Source organism: Dasypus novemcinctus, chromosome 1, assembly GCF_030445035.2.
Source record: "Dasypus novemcinctus isolate mDasNov1 chromosome 1, mDasNov1.1.hap2, whole genome shotgun sequence".
Lineage (NCBI taxonomy): Eukaryota > Metazoa > Chordata > Mammalia > Cingulata > Dasypodidae > Dasypus > Dasypus novemcinctus.
Window position 1 is genome coordinate 125,509,167 of NC_080673.1, and position 22,530 is coordinate 125,531,696.

Below are 22,530 nucleotides of genomic sequence, written 5' to 3' on the forward strand. Positions count from 1 at the left end.
TTAAAAAAAAAAAAAAAAAAAGAGCCCCAAGTAACTCCATTAAACTTGAAGTCCTAGGGGAGCAGATGTGGCTCGAGCAATTGAGCACCTGCCTCCCACATGGGAGGTCCTGGGTTCAGTCCCCGGTGCCTCCTAAAAAAAAAAGAAGATGAGGAGATACAGTGAGCAGATAGCAAGTGGAAACAACAAGCAGACAGATGAGGGAGCCCTCTTGGGGAGAGGGCACAGGAAGTTATTATGGGACAAACATTATTTTTAAAAATACACACACACATTATTTTTAAAAAACACAAAAACTTGAACTTCTGAAGCTTAATGATGAAATATTGAACTGCAAGATATTTCTCCATTTTTACACTAATTCATCAAATCTAGTTCTATTTTTTCAAAACTAGTTCTGAATTTGGTAATTAATCTCTAAAGTAAATTATCTAGTCTATACCTGTGATAGGAAAAACACTACACAAGACTTGTGTAGATATGCCCATGTCTCTTGCAATCTTATCGTTTATAACAAAGAAATGCTCTATCAGATTAATTCCTGCAAACAGCTAGCTATTAAGGATCACTGTGTATCACCACATTTTAGACACTTTTGGCACTTTTCTACTTCTCAAATTAATTCTGGCCTAGAACTAATGCAATGGGTGGAAACAGGATGTTGTTGTGTAAATATCACTCACGTGGCTTGAAAAAGAAACCAAATTGTTTACTACAAAGTATCACTGAGTGCATGAGGGTGCCACAATGATGAGGGAGGTTGTTAGAGTGGGAGGAGTGGGGTGAGGGGGTGGGGGGATACAGGAAACCTCTTATATTTTTTAGTGTAACATTTTTTTTGTGATGTATATATCTTCAAAAAAATTCAATTTACCAAAATGATATGGTAGGGAGTAGGGAGTGGTTATATTGGAACCTCTTATGTTTTTTGTTTTTTTCTGTTTTGTAATGTAACATTCCTTGTGATCTATTAATTAAAAAATAAATTAAAAATACTGTTAAAAAAAACAAAAAAAAAGTATCACTGACACTGAAGAAAAGAGCATCCACCAATTTCAACCTTTTAGTGTGAAAATTTTTATAGTCACTAGCTTTGTGTCAGAGGAAATTGTTTCTTTTTACTGACTTTCAACTTAATTTTAAAGCCTTATGTTACCATGTCACCCCTCAGCCCACTTCTTTGCCTCTCATCAGCCCACTCCACAAATAAAAAATTCTTATGTGCTGGACTAGAGAATTTTACAACTAGACATGATAAACCCAACAATAAAACTATATGTGAAGTGGTTATTAACCAAAATTTCTTTTTGAAACAAATACTATAAAAATAAAAATGTGTTTTCCCCATAAACAATCATTGAGAAGGTTTATTAACCTCCTGAGTCTAAGAAAGAATTCACTGTTTAAATAGCTGAACTCTGGCAAGAAAGGAGTTATATCAACTAATTTCAAAGTGACAAAAACATGCAAAATAGAGATTCCAAAGGGAAAACATTTATAAATGTTGCCAACCAGTTCTACACCAGGAAACCAGAGCAATTTATGTAAGAATTTGGCATCCCATAGTCTCTAAAATTCTATGACTAATTTCTCAAGTGGTTTTATGTCTCTCAATCACTCTACTTCCTGCTTAACAATATAGATGAGGGCATTTGGTTGCATTCATAGCTCAAGGGGACCATGGAATAAAATATGTTGGTGAGGTTTTAAAGAAAGCTGGTTCTATAACCAACAATGGAACAAATTACTAGATTTAAACGGAAAAAAAGTAAGATAAAATTAGTTTTCTCCTCTTGTGTACTTTCAAAATCCAGAGACTATTGCTCCCTTGCCTTTTGTCTTTCCAGTATTTTACTTTTCTTAATCTAATTATTTGGAAAACTATTCATAATCTCTGCCATTCTACTCCTCCTTTGTTTTATTTTCTTTGTTTTGCCCAATATTTCCTCAACCAGTGTATTTATCAGTCAGCACCTTCAGGGCTTCAAGATGACTTCCTCCATAAAAAGTACATCTAATAACAAAAATAATCCATTTCAGAAAACTCTCATATGCATTATCCCACTTCATTTCCACAACAAAATAGCAGGGTTGTTACATAGTATCTCAGACTCTAGAGAAGAAGAGAGAAAGCCCAGGAAAATTAAAGTGGCCTGCCTCAGATCACAGATCACAGCTAAGTAAGCACTTGAGGCAAGAATGCAAGCACAATTCAAGTTACTTCTCACAATGCTCAGCAGGAAGTTTTTGTTTGTTTTTTTTTTTTTTTTTTTAAAGGTACTGGGGTTTGAAACTAGGACCTGGTATTTGGGAAGCAGGTACTTAACCGCTGAGCTACATCTGCTACCCCCAGCATGATTTATTTAAGCAATATGTCTCTTTGTCTTTTTGCCTTTGTCTCTTCAGCTGTATCAATTACTCCCTGGTCATCATTCTCTCTCCCTAAGTATTTCTTACATACAATTCCATGTAATAATGTTCAAGAGACCCCATACAAATTAAGGCTGACACAATACTGCCAGTGACTTCTGACTATCCCCAAAGCCTTCTAGTGGTTGGCTTCCCAATGGCACTTGTAGACTACTGGGATACCTACATGGAAATAAACTGAAGGTGGTAGAACAGGTTTCTGGTACCTCTGCACCTGGAATTCTATAGGCTAAATTTAAAGATATATTCCCTTCTCATACCCAAGAACAGTAAATCCCTGACTGTTTCTGAATATTTTGCCTTATTACATCACTCATTAATAACTGGGATAGGTTCCATATGCCAGGCTGGGAAAACAGATGATGAGAAGAAGAAAAGCTGCAGTTACGGTTGAAGGGGTTATAACGAAACTCATGAGGAAATGGTTTTGAAGAATATGTAAGATCATGAGTGGAGCTGGACTCTAAAACCCAGCACCAGAAGATGGTGCTACGTTAAACTTTAGGGTAATCTAAAGAATGGGAAAAGTTAAGGTAGCTGCCCAGAGATATGATGAAATCCACAGAGCAGCAAAGTATAGTGTCAGTGGCAAGCCTGCCTCTGCCACTTGTGTGTCTTGGGACAAGTTACTTAACGTTCTCTCAGCCTTAGTTTCTTCATATGTACAAAGGGGATGATGCTGTTACCTAATTGGAAGAATTACCATGAGGAGTGACAAAGTACCAGATCAGTGCTTGGCACATAATTGCAATATCCTTTAGGGAGACTGTTCTCCTTTCAGTTTATTACTCCTCCTATACCTTTTTTTTTTTTTAATTGTCTTTTTTTTTTAAAGATACATAGATTACACAAAATGTTACACTAAGAAATATGAGGTTCCCATATACCCCACTCCCTTTCAACATTCAGTATACATGTACTTTTAAAAAAAGTAGTGATTTCTCTTATAACCTCAAAGATAAATTTAACCCCTTGAGAAGAGACCCCACCAATTCTTGGACTCCTGGTACTAAACATTTGCTGGAACTCACACTAATGTTCACTGCCAACACTGGACTCATTTCCTCTGCTTTTGTCTTCCCCATGAACCTGCAGCTAGGTCAACTGATGAGGCCTGCCTATAGAACCATGACTATCTTACTTCTTCAGGCAATTGTGAGGACATCAGAGAACATAGTAAGGTATTAATTTAAATCATGTTCTCTAAACATAAGATCCATACAAAGCTCTGGGATCCCACGTATCTATTCCCTGCTGCTTCATATACCTATTGACTTTTTGGCTGGCAACCACATCTGGAGTCCAAGGCACCATGTATGAGTGTTTCTTAGTCTTTCTGGTGAGATTTTTTTATTATTCCTTCTTTAAGACAAATCCGGTTGACTGTGCACTTCCCCTTCTCCGCTGCCTTCACCTCTTCCAATACCTCCACCACCAACAAAAACAACACCTCTACCACCATCACCAAAGTTGATAGTCCTTGTTGCATAGAGAAATATTTTCTTGAATATACAATTTCTTCACCATCTTCCAGGTATCATCTGATATCTATATATTTTTGTCATTTAACTCTGCATACCATAAAAAGCCCACAGTAATCTTCAGAATCATAAGAATCATGCAAAATCTTGTTTGTGCTTGTATGACATTCCAAATACTGAATTGTTCAACCTTCTTCACAAGGGTTTGCATCTATGATTGAATTAGTTTCTAGATCCCTATCCCACACTTCAGCAAGTACATCTCTAAGCAGGTCCAAATAAAGCTCACACTATTACTCACAATTAAGTATATACACATTGCAATACTCATAAGTTTTCATGCTAGAATAACCTATATCTTAAATTAAATAATCCATATGGAATTACTCATATGTTTTCATGTTAGAATAACTAATCTATATCTTAAACTAAATAATCCATGTGGAACTAATTTCAAAAATGTTAGTTCTTATCATTGTCTCTAAATCCTCATCCACAATTATATACATACACATACACCATCGCACCCCCGACACATACACACACATAAACACACACCTCATTCATATTTACTTTGGCTCTAATTCTGGGGCCCACAAAATCCATTGTAGCTTATTTCTTTATTTTAGTAACAAGAGTTCAATCCACTATAGAAAGAATGTATATGAAATGAATGAGGTAGCAGTTACTATTTCGTGCTGGTCTTTGTTAAGTACTTTACTCATGGATAACATGAAAGTATTATTTTATTTCATGTTCACAATATACCTGTGAAATTAAATATCTACCTCATTAATATGTGAATTAAACACACTAAATTTAAAACATAGTAAAGTGTCTAAGATGAAAAATTAAAATAAAAAATACATCAGTACTCTCTATCATATTTGGGTGAAGAAAGAGCCCCAGATAAATTGCATAACTCACCCAAGATCACAGCTAGTATGGATTGATTCAAGATATGTATGCAAATCTGCCTGACACATAAATCTAGACCCTTTTTACATACCGAATTTTGATATATTATCACTTACCTATATATTGTGTTTTCTCATGCTTCTTGACAAAAACGGCAACATACACTCTCATATATCTGTATGTAATAGGATAATGTAACAGCTCTGGGAGTTGATTTTATCTTCCATCTCTATGAAATTTGTTCTTCAGTTCTCACAATTTTCAGATAAAAAGAGAAACATTTGCTCTCCCAGAATCAGTCAGGTGTTTGAACTCGCATTATAGCTAGCTTCAAAAAATCTCAGCTATCTGCCCATTCACCAGAATCCCTAAGACAAAATTCTTTGGTCAATTCCGTAGCTTCTCTTCTCTAGAGCATGAAGCTAAATATATATGAATGTGTCATATAACCTAGTAAGAAAAGGTCAATTCTATATTTGACATGTTTTTAAATTAAAAAATTAGACATGCAACAAATTAGAAAGGAAGGAAAGAAGAGTAAAGAAGAATGGAAAAACTGAGGGCACACTCTATGATCTCTCTTTGGCAATTAAACCAAAAGGAACAACAACAGCAACAACAACAAACAAAATTGATAGTGCTGATAAATTGACTATGTACTTGAAATTACATGGAACCTCTTATTTATTAGAAATAAAGATAAAATATATGACCCATAAGTAATGGTGGTATTTTCTTAATACAAGTAGTTTTAATATAGCTCTTAAAAATAAGAAAATCTGCTGAATAATTTTAGGTCAAGAAAACATGACATTTAAGGAAAGAGCTCAGTCACATTTGTAAATGTTTTTATTTATGAATGGACATAATTATTAACAAGAATAGATTTTATGTCTATTATTAATAGAAAACATATTATTAGTCATATACTTTGAGATGTTAATTCCTAGACTATATAGAAGACCAAAAAATAATATTCAATTTAAATTTACATTAAAAACATAGCTAACTGCTATAATTCGTGTATCAGTCAGGGACCAGCAATGAAAACATTCTAGGTAATTTAAATTAAACTGGTTAATGGAAAATAAAAGAGCTGGGAAGCCAACAAGGAATGGTGAAGAAACCCAACAACTGGCAATTGTAGGAAGCCTCTATTACTTCTAGGGTTGAAAGGACAAAGGGAGAAAGTATTTTAGTTTTCTAGGCTGCTATGACAAATACCACAAACTGGTTTTGGCTTATACAATGAGATTTTATTTTCTTGCAGTTTCAGAGACTAGAAAACTTGCTTCCTATTGGGGTCGGCAGCATCCTAGCAGGCTGGCAGTCCTTGGGTTCCTTGACATTCCTATCACAAGGTAATGTCCTCACATTTCCCTCCAGATTCCTGCTTACTTCCAGCTTCTGGCTCTTTGCTGCAGCTTCCTCTTGATATGGTCTCTAGTAACGGGATTATGACCTATACTGATTCAATTGGCCACACCTCAATTAAAAATAACTTCTTCAAAATGTCCCATTTACAATGTATTCATACCTAAAGGAATGGGATTAAGATTAAGAGCATGTTTTCTCTGGGGTACAAAACTCAATTTACCATAGTCATTTTCCCATGAGACTAGAAGCCAGGGTTGCCTGGTGTGAATAAGAACTAAGCAGAGGTCGTCTAGTGGGGTTGTCTAGTTTGTAGGCAAAGTGTCAGAAATGCATATTGGTACAGGAGACAATGACCAACCTACTCTACAAGGCATAAAAGAAATTTGGTGCTGCAAACTGATTACCTAATTGTGTTCATTTTACTTTTCTTAAAGATAATGAAAATGATTTGCAAATCTCTGAGTTGCCTAGACATTGTAACATTTGGTAGATCATGTAGTTGGTTAGTGAAAACAATGTTAAGTATAGAAAGTGATGCTGCATAAGTACCATCATATTTTCTCATTTTACCCTGTAAAGCAGAAATAATGGATATCATTACACCAAAATATGTAGTATAATCATACAATTTGTTTGAACTGCATAAAAAAGAATTTGCTTAGCCTGTTTTAATTATGCCCACGATTACGTATTCATTCTATAAACATTCCCTCAAGACCTACTGCTTGGCACACAGTTTGCTTGTGTCTACAATAACAAATATAAGGCATGGTTGAGTCTCAAGAAACACAGAGGAAAGGGATTAAGAATAAAGCATGAAATGGATATATAACATAGATATGAGTAAAATCAATATATGAATAAGAGAGTAATTCTGTTTTCCAGGAGAAGGGAGTCCGAGAAGATGTTACTGAAGAGCCAAACATGGAAAGATAAGGAAAAATGAAAAAAATGTAATGTCTCTGCAGCCTTTCCTGGCTCTTCTGCCCTCTAGAACAATCAACATTTACACACAGCATTTTGAAATCCTGATTGCACTTCAGGAAAAATCATAATGCCGAATCATCTTGATACTTCAAGGAAATGCTGGAAAATAATCTCTCACATTTCCATCCATTTGACAATGCAAGGAACCCAGCAGAAATAGTCACAATTTTAAAGATCTTCAAGCAATGTGGGTTATAGCATTTGGCAGTTTGATATTATTTACGAATTTCAAAAAGAGATACTGAGTATGTTTGTAAACTGGTCATTTCCTCTCAGCGTGATAACCCTTTGGTTGTATTAGATTCATTTGGGGCATCTGATTAAATTATGTTATGATTAGGGCTTTGATTCAACCACATCATTAGAATGCAACTCAGCATTGAGTCCCCACCCCCTTGAAGGGCTAATTAAACAGACTCTCACACGGAAGTAGATATACAGAGAAGAAGAGCATAGAGGAAGAGAGAAAACTCATTAGACAGGATCCGCAGCCCTGGGAAGAGAGATGAGCCTGATAGTTTACATCTGACCTTGTGAAGAGACCAGAGCATTTGATCCCAGAAGAAATTAGCCCCACAAAGAGAAATGAGCCTTATACCAGCCTACAGCTGAGATCAGAAGAGGCTGGGACCACAGACTTAAGAGGAAAGAGAAGGGCTAAACCCTTGCAAATATTACCTGCCATCTTGCATCAACACTTAGCAACAGACTTTGGGTAAAAAAGTACCTCTAAAATAACCTTGAGCTAGACTCTTTAGAGCCTTGTGACTGTAAGCTTCTACCCCAAATAAATATCCTTTATAAAAGCCAAAAGATTTTGGTCCTTTGCATCAGCACCCCTTTGGCTGACTAATATATAGCATTACCTTCTTTTCCTGACATTCACAACCCCAGCACTGTGCTATCCTGCATCCCACATAGTACTAAATATTTTACAGCAATAGGTCTTTGTTCATTTTATTTTATTTTCTAATACAACCCAAGAGTCCATTTATTTTTACCTTTTTCCATACAACCTTCTTATTCATATCAACCAGAAATCCTTGTAGTTAATGAAAGCCTTTTCTTTGTTCTCTCAGATTTAGAAAAGGGATTTAGGTAACATCTTTTCTGCTGGAAACTCTGTCCTTGCCAGATGCTGAGGAACTTCTTTGGATAGTCCCTCACTGGAAGATACCTAAATCTTATTTCTTGTTTAGGCATTCTGTGCTACAAAGACTGAAAAAAGAACTATATGGCTATGCCTGTGTCAGGTTCATTACTTGGTACATTATGGACCTATACCTATAAGAGTGAGTCATTTATTCTCTTTCAGGATAAAAACCTAGGCCCATCAAAATTTCACAGATGTGAACCCTTTTCGGAATAGCCAGCTGTTGCTAACTTAGCATGTTGGATATACTTCTAACCTTACATTTCTATTACATCCAATTTAAGCTAACATCCCAGAACCATGACTATTGGTACAAGAAGCTAAAGAGATTTTTTCTTCTTTTAAACAAACACCACAGAACCCCAACCTAAGATCTCCTAGATAATCATATATCCTGTATCTTTTCCTGCTATGAGAAAAAGGAATTACTTTAGATATGAACATAGATTCATGAAGAAAGAATGCCTCATTCTAAATATGAGACAGCTCCCCCTTGTCTTAGGCCAATTGAGGAGCAAAGTAATTGCATGGCATATAAAGGATCATCATCTGGGTGAGGATTCCTTCACTTTGATCTTAAGAGCTTCTCTGACTATAACTATTCTCCAGTCACAGCACTCCCAAAGAACCAATCACATTCTAAGGTTAATCTAACAAAATATTTTATTTTATTCCTCTCAATTGGCCATTGCCCCGTAATATACCCAGCCTCTTTGCTCTTGTTTCGATGCAAGTTTCATATGACAGTCTTACAGCTACTGCTCACTATCTGAACCCAATGCTGACTTCAAAAACTTTTCTCTTCAAAATCATGGCCTCATATTCTATGTAGATAAGCCCTGTCAGTGGTACTACCAGAAAAAAATTGACTTTAGAATATGCAGTAACAAGAGAAAGAAAATTTCTCTTCGCTGTACTTGCTAAGCCACATCACTGAATTTATAACCTTTGTGTTTTTTTATGATTATGGATAATCAAGGAAACAATGAGAATTTATTACCTAGGTAGGTATAAAACATGTCTAATTTGTCCATGCATTGATGATCCTTTATATGCCATGCAATTAGCTTGCTCTTCGAATGGCTTAGGCAAGAAAAGGCATGAAAATACTTTGGTTCACATTGCACTCAAAAAAGAGCAGGTTTTTCCTTTCTGAGCAAAACTATCAGCTTCTGCGGCGGCTTGCTCAGTCGGTAGAGGTGGGGTCTGGCTGCAGACGAGGGGTCGGTCCAGCTTAGGACGAGGGGTCGGTCCCACTTGGGACGAGCGGTCGGTCCCACTTGGGACGAGCGGTCGGTCCGGCAGCAGACGAGGGGTCGGTCTCACAGGGGTTGTGCGGTTCGGCTGACGGGGTCGCCCAGCGAAGCCGGCGACGAAGGGGTCGCCCGGAGAAGCAGGCGACGAACTGGGGACAAGGGAGGCCAGGCCCTTGTCAGGGGCTCTCAGGACTGGAGGGCGCACGGCAGAAGAACTACCGCGGAGACAAGGTAAACACGCAAGTCCACTTTATTGAGGGAGAGGCAACAGTTTTATAGGGGCTGGGGAAGGCTGATTGGTCGAAGCCACGCCCTGTTCTGATTGGTTGCCGGCGAAAGGTCAGTGGGCGGTACTGGACGGGGGAGGGGTGGTGATTAGGGATTGGCTGTTGCTGTTGCTGGGGTAAGTGATTGGTGGCTGCTGTTGCTGGGGTAGAGGGCAGACTTGAGTTTCCCGCCCACACCTGGCTGTTGCTGCTGTCCGGGGGAGGGAAAAGGGCAGACTGGATTTTTCCACCCTGCGCCAGCGCAGGGAGAAAGAAGAAGAAGGGTGCCGCCCCATAAGGCATCGTGTGGCGCTATCTGGGAGGAGGGGCGGCCGCAGAAGCATGGCTGCCGAGAAGGGGAGACCCGAGGGCACTCTGGGCCCATGCCGAGCTCCCTTAAGGGGTGGCGGTGGGCCCGACCAACCACCCTATTATGGGGGCAGCGGCTTGGAATTAGGCCTACCGCGGCTGCTCCCCTGCCAGGCCAGCAAACCACACTTCAGCCCGAGGGGTGGCCGCAAGCTTCCAAAAACTCTTTTCTTATTGATGCCTTACTCTAAGATTGCCCAGTTTCAAGTAAACAGAATCAAACAAACAAATAAAAAGACTGGTTGCTTAATAGGGTACCTATTCTTCCCAAATTTGTATGAATGGCCCTTGGAATGAATAAGGCAGGCAAAAGAGATGACAGCACAAATGACAGATGGATAGCTGATATGCTCTGACTTCTACATAGGCATATTTTTTCAAACCTTTATTTTAGATAATCCAGTAAAGACTCCTGGCAGCTCACCTTTACAACAATTTATAAGTTTAGGTTTAATTCACACAAATGAAGAAAAGTTGTTCAGATAAAAATGTTTTAGAAAGTTTACAGTTTTCTCAGGATGGATAGAAGTATATCCTTGTATACTAAATCTGATAAAATGAATTGAGAGGAAAATAAAAAGCTATTAAGATATCTTCATAAGATTTGGAATCAACTTGTCCACTAACAGTACCAAGGAAATAAACCTTTCTATTTGGATTGTAAAGGAAGTAACTGGAGGTTATTTACTCATTCATAAATGCTTAAGTATTGCATAAAGTTAGTGGAGAACACAGAATGTAGAAATGGGGGTTGAAATTAAGGATTTATTTGTGCAGAAACTTGATTCAAACGATTAAATGCTTCGTCTTTAGGTCTTATCAGCATGAAAACTACAATAAGAAAATGGGGTCTTTTTCCCCCTAAAATATTAATGGATATAACATAAGACCCCAAAAACTCCTATTTAAAAAACATATATGTTTTAGATGACATTGTGTTAAATTACTGCAAAGTGTTAGTAAAGATTTTTAAGGCCTTTTATTTACAGTAAAAACAGACTTACCAACAAATCCTGACAAGCAGTTCCAGCTCAGAAATTAAAATGCCCATTAAATCTTGGATATTCATGAGAGAAAATCAAATCTGTACTTCACCTCAGTAGCTAGGGCCAAAGCAAGTACTATGTACTGCCAACATCACTGTGGTATGTTTTTCTTTCAACTTGGAGAGGTTATGGTGGCCAGTTGTTTGTCAAGGAAGCACTGGTTTGATTGTTACTGTGAGGGTGTTTTGTGGATTTAAATTATTAGTCACTTGGTTGTATCTATGAGTGACTTCTTTCACAATCAATAAATGATATTGCAATGAGAGAAGTCTCATCCAATCAGTTGAAGGCCTTAAAAGGAGAGCTAATGATTTCAACTGCCAGAAAGAAGAATTTCTATCTCTATTTTAGCCAGTAAACTTCTGGGAAATTCATCAAAGCCTTCATGGGAGTTCCCAACTTGTGGCCTGTACTATGTGACTTCCCTACATTACTAAATAAACACCCCAAATCTTACCTTATCGTGATGCTTTGAATTTCTTTTAAAAATGTATTTAGAAATGGAACTTATAACTTATGTCAAAGGCAATCATGCAGTGCAGTGGAGAAAGGACTTTTTTTTCCAATAAATGGTGCTAGATGAAAAGAATAACCATATAGACAAAAAATATATCTGAACTACTTCACAACAAAACACAAAAATAGATTTCAATAGATTGTGCATCTAAATATAAAGTGTAAAACAGTAAAGCTTTTAAAAGAAAACAAAATACCTCTGTAAACGTGGAGTAGGCAATGATTTCTTAAATGGGACACGAAAATAACTATAAAATTTAAAAGCTGGATCAAGAGGACTATATTTAAAATTCATACTGTGTCAAAATTCAACCAATAGACTAGAACAAGATATTTCTTCTTTATTTATTAAGAATAAGATATTTACTCTATCTTAGCCAAAGGACTCATAGCCAGACTATATTTTAAAACTCTTAAAATTTGACGAGAAAAAAACACACAGCCCAATAGAAAATGAGCAAAAGACCTGAAGAGCCACGTCACAGAGGAGGATATCAAAGGCTAATAATCATATAAAAAGATGGTCAACTTCATTAGTCATAGGGTAAAGTGCAAAACGAAACCACGATGTAGTATCACACCCACATGCAAGAATGGCTAAAATGAAAATGATGAAGAAATACCAAATAAGTAAAGAGAATGTGGCGCAACTAGTTTGGAAAATTGCTTGACAATACTTATAATAGTTGCATGTGGAAATAACCTGTGACCCAGTAATCCCCATTCTAGGTAAATATAAATATGTAGTATTTACAGTCCCAAACTGGAAACAACATAATCGGCCAAAAGGGATTGTATGAATAAACAGTGATATAGTTAGGCATTAAAATAGTAAATAGAAAAGAGAATGAAGAATCAACAAATACACACAAAAAGGTGGCTGAAACGCACAAATATTGAGTGAAAAAAAGCCCGACACAAAAAGAATGCACACAGTAGGATTCCACTTATATAGAGACTTCTAGAAGTCTAAGGGATAATTACTCTTGGAAGGAGGAGGAGGAAGAAAGGAGCACACAGGAGGCTTCTGCGGGCTGAAAATATTCTAGTTCTTGATCTAGGATCTGGTTCCCTGAGTTTGACAGTGGAGGAAAATTTGTCCAGCTATACTGAAATTAAAAAGTTAAAACGGAAATTAAAATAAGAATAATGGTAGCAACAGATTTAACGCAGATTATAATGAACTCCTCCTCCCCACGCACCCAGCACCGCGCCTAAGTGCACGCGCAGTGAAGTCAAAACCTCATTGGCTGGGGCCGGGCAGCACAGTTCAGGAAGCCACGCTTCAGCACCGCCTCTTCCGGCTCCTGGTCATCCCGTCTTCCCGCCAACTCGCGTCTCCGCCGTCGGGCCACCACGCCGCCCAGGCCCTCCAGGCCCCACGGCGTTAAGCCAGCCTGGCCTCAGCGACCGTGACAAACGGTGTAGCTTTCGCTTGGCGACCCCGGCTTCCTTCCTGCCGCCATTATGAACATCCGCAATGCTCGGCCGGATGACCTGATGAACATGCAACACTGCAACCTCCTTTGCCTTCCCGAGAACTACCAGATGAAGTACTATTTTTACCATGGCCTTTCCTGGCCCCAGCTGTCCTACATCGCTGAGGACGAGGACGGGAAGATTGTGGGGTATGTCCTAGCCAAAATGGAGGAGGACCCAGATGATGTCCCCCATGGACACATTACCTCACTGGCCGTGAAGCGTTCACACCGACGCCTCGGCCTGGCACAGACGCTGATGGACCAGGCCTCCCGAGCCATGATCGAGAATTTCAGCGCCAAATATGTGTCCCTGCACGTCAGGAAGAGTAACCGGGCAGCCTTGCACCTCTATTCTAACACTCTCAACTTTCAGGTTAGCGAAGTGGAACCCAGATACTATGCAGATGGAGAAGATGCTTATGCTATGAAGCGGGATCTCTCTCAGATGGCAGATGAGCTGAGGCGGCTGTTGCAGCTGAAGAAAAAGGGCGGGTATGTGGAGCTGGGCTCCAGGGAGAATGAGATGGAGACGCGTGGCAGCGCACTTGCAGGTTCTGCAGAGGCGTGTCAGGAGGAGGCGCGTCAGGAAGAGAAGAGCCGGCCTGCTGCTGATAGTGGAAGTGACAGCAACGAGAGCACGGACGTGCTGGACAGCTCAGAAGACTCGGATTCCACCTCCTAGAGCCCGCTTGAGGTATTCTCCCTTCCCTGGTCCCCCTTTCCCCACTACCCCCTTAGCCTGTGCTATCCCATCCTATCCCACTCCATTCTAGCCCTGCTAGGTTTCGTAGTGAAAATGACTTGGTGACTTGGCAGGGGTATGGAGTGAAGAGACTTACTGCTCATTATTGGAAGTTAATGGGACACCAATTTATATGTTGAACATAGGGTCAGTTAAAGGCAACAAGTGTTTATCTTGTTGTTCCTGTATGAAATGTATTTCAGGTTATCCATGTTGTTTATGAATAAAGAAATTTCTTTATAGAAGAGTTCTGGGTAATAAATGCAGAAAGAATGTTAGAAGATCACCATTTTGCAACCCTTGCTGAAATAATAGATCATTGGCTAATATTTGTAGGTGAAAGTTGGAGAACTTTATAATGATGGATTAGGCTGAACCTAGAACACTTAAAGTGGTAGAGTCGATCTTAATATTAAAAGAGAGGCACGCATTAAGTGCCTACTATCGGAGTAGAATGTATACTGTATCGCCTATGAAATATTCTTCCTCCAAAATGTTTATATATATATGTAACAACTTTATATATATATATATAGCTGCATCTGTGTAATATATAGTTATATCGTGACTCTAATCAAGGTCCTGCATCTAACTAATAATTTTACATTAAATAGAGGAATATGTTAAACTACATTATGCAAACTGCCAAATCCACATTGAAGGAATTTCTACGGAACAAATGACCTAGTTTCTTCAGCAAATAAATGGCATTTTTAAAAAGGAGGAGAAATTCACCTATTAAAACAAACTTTAGAGACAAAACAACCAAATGCAGCCATAATGGACCTTGTTTGCATCTTGATTTAAACAAACAAAAATAAGGCATTTTTAAGACACCTACGCAAAATTTGAACACAGACTATGTAATAGATGTTGTTAAGGAATTGTTAATAATTTTGTTAGTTGAGCTAAATGGTATTGTGTTCTGTTAAAAACAAAATCCTTATCTGTGAGAGATACATACTGAAATAATTAGAGGTGAAATAATATTAGCATAAATTATATTTTAAGATACCGTCAATGGCTGTAATATTATAGGAAAATACCTGTGATTTTTATTGCTTATACTATTGTGATTTGGTGCCTACATTCATAATTGAAAGACTTACTACGTTTCAGTTAGATGTTGGTGGAAATATAGTACTGTTTGTTCCAAATCCAAGACCATGGTTCTCTTAAATTCTCTTACTGGATCCAAGGTTAAGAATCCAGATACTACCATTTTCTAGAATTGTGTGTCCTCCACTGGTTCATATGCATTCAGCTATCAGACAAGGCAAGAGAAAGCACAAAGAGGTTCACATAGGTTTTCAAAATCAGTCCCATGGCCCCAACTAACTGTAGGGAAGGCTGGAGACTGTAGTTTAGCTGTGTGCGCAGGAAGGAAAAGGAGTTTCTTGTAACTACGGAACATAGTCTTGCCACATGGGAAGCATCCTGGTGGTGCTCTGAACTGTGGGAAATTCTTCCATGCCCAGCTAGGAGCATAAGATTATTCTGCTGCTCTCATTCCATAATGCAGCACAGGTATGAAAGGGTATCTATGAGTTTATCTGCGTAAATACATGACACAGGCATTTCTTCTGTTCTTGGACAAACCTGAGCATGGGAAACTATGAGATTCTGCCATCTTGCTGCCTTTATGCCTTTCATTAAGGCCTGGAAGAAATGACTCTTCTACTCTGAAACCCCCCAAACTATCCAAAGCCTCAGTTACCATCCCTCACCACCATACCATTCAACAGATTTCACCAGCACATATGCCTAGCTGACCGAATGGGAAAAGGCTATATGATGAACAAAGAAACAACAGAAGAAGGGGAAAAAGGTTAATAATACAGAAGTATTATCTTGCCACAATTGTGGTACTCCCTGCTGTGGAACAAGAGTTCAAATAATCTTTTCTTTTCCTTTATTTCCATTTTGGGAATGGAAATAATGGAATAGAGACTGTAAAAAATTAGAATTGATGGTGGGTAGACAGGACGGTTAGTGAGGGAGACCGGGTGTCATCATCTACAAAATGGTAATAGAAGTAACTACTAACACTGAGCACTCAGTGTTACTGGTGCTATTCTAAGGACTATGAATTGTCTCATTTAATTCTCATAATATTCCTCTGAGGTAACTATTATTACCCCATTTTACAGAAGAGGAAACCGTGTCATAGGCCTACATGTCATACATATAGATAGAGAACAGGGACATGAACTTAGGTAATCACATTCCATAGTTGTGAGGATTGAATGAGACAATCCTTGTTGAATGCCTACATACCTCACACACAGTTAAGAATTCTGTAAATTTCAGCTGTTAATATAATCTATAATAATAGTAACCATGCAGCCTCTCGTCCTCTCTTCCACATGGTAATCAAATGATAGAATGTTGTGTCTGAGCAGCAACAGTTTGCGATCTTGCAAGGGAGATGCATCTTAATGATTAAAATAGCTTTCACTGACAAGCTGAATGTCAAAGCATTCAGCTGAATCAAAGCTCATCAAAGGCAGTTTCTAAGGAGCCAAAGAACTGAAGACAGGTCAGTTCCGAACATGCTCGTTGAGGCAGCAGTACTATCAAACTGCTTCTCATCTTCTGACAAGAAATGTGTGCTTGATGATTAGTAACAAAAAAGAAAAATGCAAAATCTTGGAATTTTCAGTAAATCTGGCAATATCTAGTTAACTAAGGTTACCTCAGTGACTCTTCATTTCTGGTTTATTCTTTCTGTCGCTGAGCTGTCATTCTAACAAAAAGTTGTTAAATGTTCACATGAACATTCACTGAAATAGACTGTTCTTAATTTTACCAGACAACTAATTATAACTGAAATGATATAATGAAATATGGAAGAAAGTTAGAGACTGACAGTTCTGGTGAATTCTTACTATAACCTTACCCCAGATATGCCAGAAACCATAGATTTCAAATGCAGCTGCAGTCTATGAAGATAAAGAAGGGGTTAGGAAGAGATAAAATACTGTTTTGAAATACTAATCAGATAGATATCATTTCTTGAGATTTTTATAATTTGCAACAAAGTCATCTTTCAGTTAGTGTGTGATAATATATTTAGGATAACTGAAATACTAGCTTTGTCAGAGGTAACTGATTAAGCAGTTTTTTTCCTAAGTGTGTATACTACTCTCCCTATGCTCCAATATATAAAACCCAGTGAGTTTTATAGTGAAAGAGGTAAGGAAGAGAGGATATTAAAAATTCAGTGAGTGAGCAGTGATTGAAAAAGCTAGAGTAAAAGCCTTTCTGAAAACATTCTGCAATGCTACTTCTATAGAAGAATATCCTCAGAACATCATAGAATTTTTAAAAGTCAACTCATAAAATTCTATTCTGTGTTCATAAAGGCATGTTGATAATTAACTTACATACCTCAGGCTCCCATCTACCCAATTTAAGAAAACCTGGTTATGTAAAAATTTTAACTTAATAAGCTGATAAATTAAAGGCTATAATATTCAAATTTTAAAAGAATATCTTTATGAAAGATTTCTATTCCTCAAACAGCAAACTCTTCTGGGACATTTATTATGATGTTATTTAACTTTTTAATTTATGAAAATTTAAAAAAAATATTTACTAAGAAAATTAAAACAGCTATGTAATATTTGGTTTTTATACAGCTTCTTTTGCATGCCTATCTTAAGTGTGTTTTAACACATTTTTTTAAAGTAATGGTAATAAACTTTCTGACCTATTCTTCCACATCTTCTTCCTCTGCTATTATAGCAAACATACTCTTTAAAAAAATGAGATTTATATTATACACTTCTGACTGTCCCACAAGTTGATTGACTCCTGATATTTTGGAAATAGACTTTACTGTAATGATGATTTTGTATAAAAATGCTTTTTAACTGTTCTGTTCATAATAGTCCTATTCATAATAGTCAACCTCTACCTTATGTATAATTACTTCTAGGTATATGTGATTGATGGAAAAAGAATACAGTTTTACAGTTGTGGGATTCTGCTGCTGTTTTGTTTTGTTTTCACTTACATGGTAATGGTTGCAATATTCCACCAGCTTTAACGTAAATAATCCATTTACACTCATCAAACAAATCTTTCTAGCTTATTGAGGATAGGATTCATGTTTCATTTATCTTTGTTTTCATTAATGCTTGGTACATTATTGATTCATGGTACTCTGTTAATATTCATTGAATGAATTAATGCCAGAATAAATGAATGACCCTCCCAAATTACCAATGTAGTAATTTTAAGAGAGGAAAGAAGAAAAAATAACATATGTTACTTAATGCACTTAAGTTACTTTGAAATTATGAATAGACATAGTGGGTACTTTGGTTGCATCCCCTGATCTCACAGAAAGGGATATGACTTATAGAATTGGACACAGTGCATCTAACTTATCAAGAGCTAAAAAAATCGAACTTATCAAGAATCAAAAGTCCTTTCATTTCTTTAGAATGGAAATTAATTTTCTTTGAATGGAGCAGGATCGGATGGGATTTGAAGATTGTAAGCAAAAGTGTCTTGGTTTGGGGTAAATCTCAGTCTTTCAGCATTCTCCCTACTCCCCCTTTTCCTGGCAGAAATGGCCTCTGGCTCTCAGGCAGGTTGTGGAGAGGGCCCCAGATCTATATGTGGATATTTATTCTGTCATCTGACTTCTCGCTGGCTTCCGTGGAGATATATTGTCTAAGCTGGTTACTGGGTACCTTGTTGATTGACTACTTAAGTCTATTATTAGTTAAAACAGTATTCTGCTCTTTCATAGCCTGTAGCCCTCCCTTGCTCACTTGCTCTTTTCTTACCTCTCAACAGGGTACTCTTGTGTCTCAGCCACATCTGCCTTCTGATCCTGGCTTAGGCTGTTTGCTCTGCAACCTCTGCTCTGGGATCACTTCACAGTAACCTCAATGACTTCTCACTCTCAGCTCCCAACAACCGTCTACATTCCCTGCTGGGAACAGGAGGGAATGCCTGGACACAAGAGTTCAAGAGCCTGCTGCACAAGAGCCAAGGAATTTTGAGGACTGCCATGACAGAACCTTCCTCAGCCTCTTCACACCCATGCCACCATTTTATCTGTTGTTGTGGTCCTATGTTTGGGCAGGGGTATCCTGCAAGGTTGTCTAATCTTAGCATGTCAAACAGGAAACAGGGCAAACTCCTGAAGCTCTTCTGTGGGAGAAAGTGGCAAATATGTGTTTCTACTTTACAATCACAACTTGGAGATTTAAAGGACAACCAGTAATTAAAACAGAATTAGTATTCTTGTTTGTGTCAGTTTTTGTTTTGTTTTTTTTTAATGATATAACTTGCCATTCATTGAGTACCCATAATGTTCAGGTACAATACTATGGCCTGTATTCATATATTTAATACTCTCAGCAACCCCAGACATAGGTATCATTTTCCCTGTTTTACAGATGAGAAAACTTCAGTTCAAAAAAGTGAAGTAAATATTAGTCTGTGAATTCAAAGCCAAAGTTCCTTCCACTTTTCTGTTGCTGCTCTTTTCATTTTATTTATAAAAGTGTGAAAACTTCAGCAAATAGATTTTATTTTGTAAGTGTTGGCATAATACATGGCAACTCTATGTCATTTAAATATTTTACATAACCTACAATTATAACCCCCTTTCATTTTTTTTTCCCCTCCTGTAAAAATAAGTAAAGACAAAGTGCTTTGGGGGAGTGAATTGGCTTGAGTGGTTGAGCACCTGCTTCCCACATGGTCCCAGGTTTGGTTCCCAGTGCCTTCTAAAACAAGACAAAACAAAAACAAACAAACATACAATAAGCAAAACAAATGAAAAAACCCAGTCGGGAGCTGATGTGGCTCAGTGGTTGATTGTCAGCTTCCCACATATGAGGTCCTGGGTTCAATCCCCTGTCCCCAGTACCTCAAAAAAAAAGAATTCAAGTGCTTTGACCTTTGCAGTGAAAGTCACTAGGTATAGCCAAATATCATTACTTAATGTTCTTATGGGCACTGAATGTGAATTACTATAGTTTATAACATGTTTCATGTTTACATTTTTAGGAAAAATTATGTATGGATTTAAGTCAAAGCCCTGGCATTAACCATCTGATGACAAGAGATAGTCCATCTCTGTAATCATAACCAGCCCTGCTAAGCACTTCTTACAAATCTACCCCCAGTGTACCCCAAGAACGTCAGCCCAATAGTAAATGACTGCCTGAGGCAGATAATAAAGGAATTTTTTTTCCTACCCAATAAGGATTTTCCATTTCCTGTGCCAACACAAAGTTTTCCATCTTTTATTTTTAATTTTCTCCCTCAACTCTAAAATTATTTTATTCTTTTCCTTCAAGCATGTGTTTATCTCTTTATTTTTAAATATTACAGCTTCCTAACATCTGTCTCTAGGGGAGCATAATCTTACTGATGAAATATTCCATGTTTTCCTTGAGCCCTTGTCAATATGTCTTCGTGTTAACAGCTTAGCAGATGGAGAAACAGAAGGAGTAGCCTCAGCTTACCTGAATGATTTCTCTCTAGCACCAGCACATTTATTTTCTCTTGTAAAAGCAGAATAGGAATTTGAGCAATTGGAAAATAAGAAATGATATCTGACTTTTGTCGTATTATTTACTAAAACTATTGGCTGCTCTTCCTTATTCTCATTATAACCTCTTTCCCAATCTCACACTAGGAGAAAGGAGAATTATAGCAACCTCCCTAGTTTGGGTTATGCCTATTTAGGTAATGAAAGTAAAATAAACAATAATACTAGTGTTGCTTTGGGCATACATTTTAGCATATTGCTAAGTCATCCAGGGTGATTTAGCAGTAGCGGTGACTTTCTGTAATGCTGAAATTGTGGGAGCCTATCGCACTGGTTTTTGGAATGGCATTGTTCTTTTTACATGGGACAGATGATTGTTTTCCCTGAATGGACTGACTACTTTAACTTAAGCACAGGCCTAGAGAAGCCAAAGAAACTGTGAAGCAAGGGTGTAGGACAGTTAATGGTGTGAATACCTTTGTACTGTTTGTAAGAATAACCCACTCTCCTTCCTTTACTTGCAGCTTTAAAGAAACTCCTGGGTAGGCTCACGTCTGTCAGCCAATTTTTTTGCGGTATTAATCATCAGCATTTTTCTTTAGCTGAAAATGATAAACCTGTGAATTAAACCTATGAGTTACATAGTCAGAATTTGTGCAGTTTTCCCTTTGGAGGTAAGAATCAGAGGCAAGGAAAATAATCTATAATAAAAATAGTGGGGTGCGTGGATCTGTGGGAGAGGTGAGAAATAGTGTTAAGTTGTTCCAAAGCCAGGAAAATTTGGAAGAGATCAGAACCCTGAGATAGCTGAAAGGAAGGTTTCCAAACTAACATTCATATGAGTCATCTGATGGATTTTGTTAAAAATGCAGATTTTGTTTCAGGAGGTCTGGGGTGGGGCCTGAGTCTGCATTTCTAATAAGCACCTAGACAAAGCTGATGCTCCTGGTCTGGGGAACACACGTGATGAGAAAAGGTCTTAAAGCTCATCTCCGATCCTGGCACTGCTCTCCAGTACCTCTGTGACACTAAATAATTCAGAATTCCATTCTTAGATATACACTCAAACAAATCCTGTTTGTCTTTGGAATTCTGTTACATAGGTTGATGACCAAATTATTTCAATAAAAATTGTAGACATTCTTCACTGTGTACTGTAGACCAAAAAAAGTTTGTATATACAGAAGTGTGTGAAATTTATTGATGATAATCAACTGTATTAAATTGTTTTGATTTATTAACTTTTCCTCATTTGGCTTATAAATGAGTGAATTATTTCACTTTTAACTAACTCAATTTATTGTGTTCATTGGTTCACAGATTACCCCCAGACACTAATTTTTTTTCCATGCTGACATTTGTAATAGAATTTGAAAAGTAACACTGAAAGATTTGTCTGTTTATTTATTTTAATCAGGGAAGTTTTAGGTTTACAAAAATATGTAGAAAATTACATACACCTCCTTCCCTTATTATTAACACCTTGCATGAGTGTGATACCTTTATTACAGTCGATGAAAGAATATTATAATTTTATTACCTCTAGTCCATAATTTACATTAGGGTGTATTTTTTCCTACATACCACCCTATTATTATTTTTTTGTAATTAGAGTGCAGATTCTTTATGTGGGTGGAGGTGGTATGGAAACACTTTGAAGAGACAGTTTCCATCAAGGGATAAAAATATCTACCGCAATGTGGTTCATGGACCTTTTACATGAAAATCACCTAGATGCTATGTTAAAAGTGCAGTTTTTTGACTCCAGCTCAAAGTTACAAAATCAGAATCCTCTATTTTTAACCAGTCTCCAGGTGATTGTTATACACACCACTGTCTGAAAATCAGTAACAAGTATAAGACATTGAATTTCTCATAAAAATTGAGGAGAGCGCTTTTTCTCAATGGTGATATTCTCCAGATTTAAATTAATCCCTCAAAAGACAAAGAACTCAGTGCAGATAAAATAAATTTTGTCTATTAAAAAA

The 22,530-nt window shown here is 37.5% G+C and overlaps 1 protein-coding gene across 1 annotated transcript; it reads left to right on the forward strand.

The window, feature by feature from the left end:
• Positions 1–13,154: 13,154 nt before the first annotated feature.
• NAA11 (N-alpha-acetyltransferase 11, NatA catalytic subunit) lies at positions 13,155–21,719 on the forward strand. Its single transcript, XM_012529971.3, has 2 exons — positions 13,155–13,974; positions 18,832–21,719. The coding sequence occupies exon 1, from the start codon at positions 13,267–13,269 to the stop codon at positions 13,960–13,962; it is 696 nt and encodes a 231-aa protein (XP_012385425.1). The 5' UTR covers positions 13,155–13,266; the 3' UTR covers positions 13,963–13,974; positions 18,832–21,719.
• Positions 21,720–22,530: the final 811 nt, after the last annotated feature.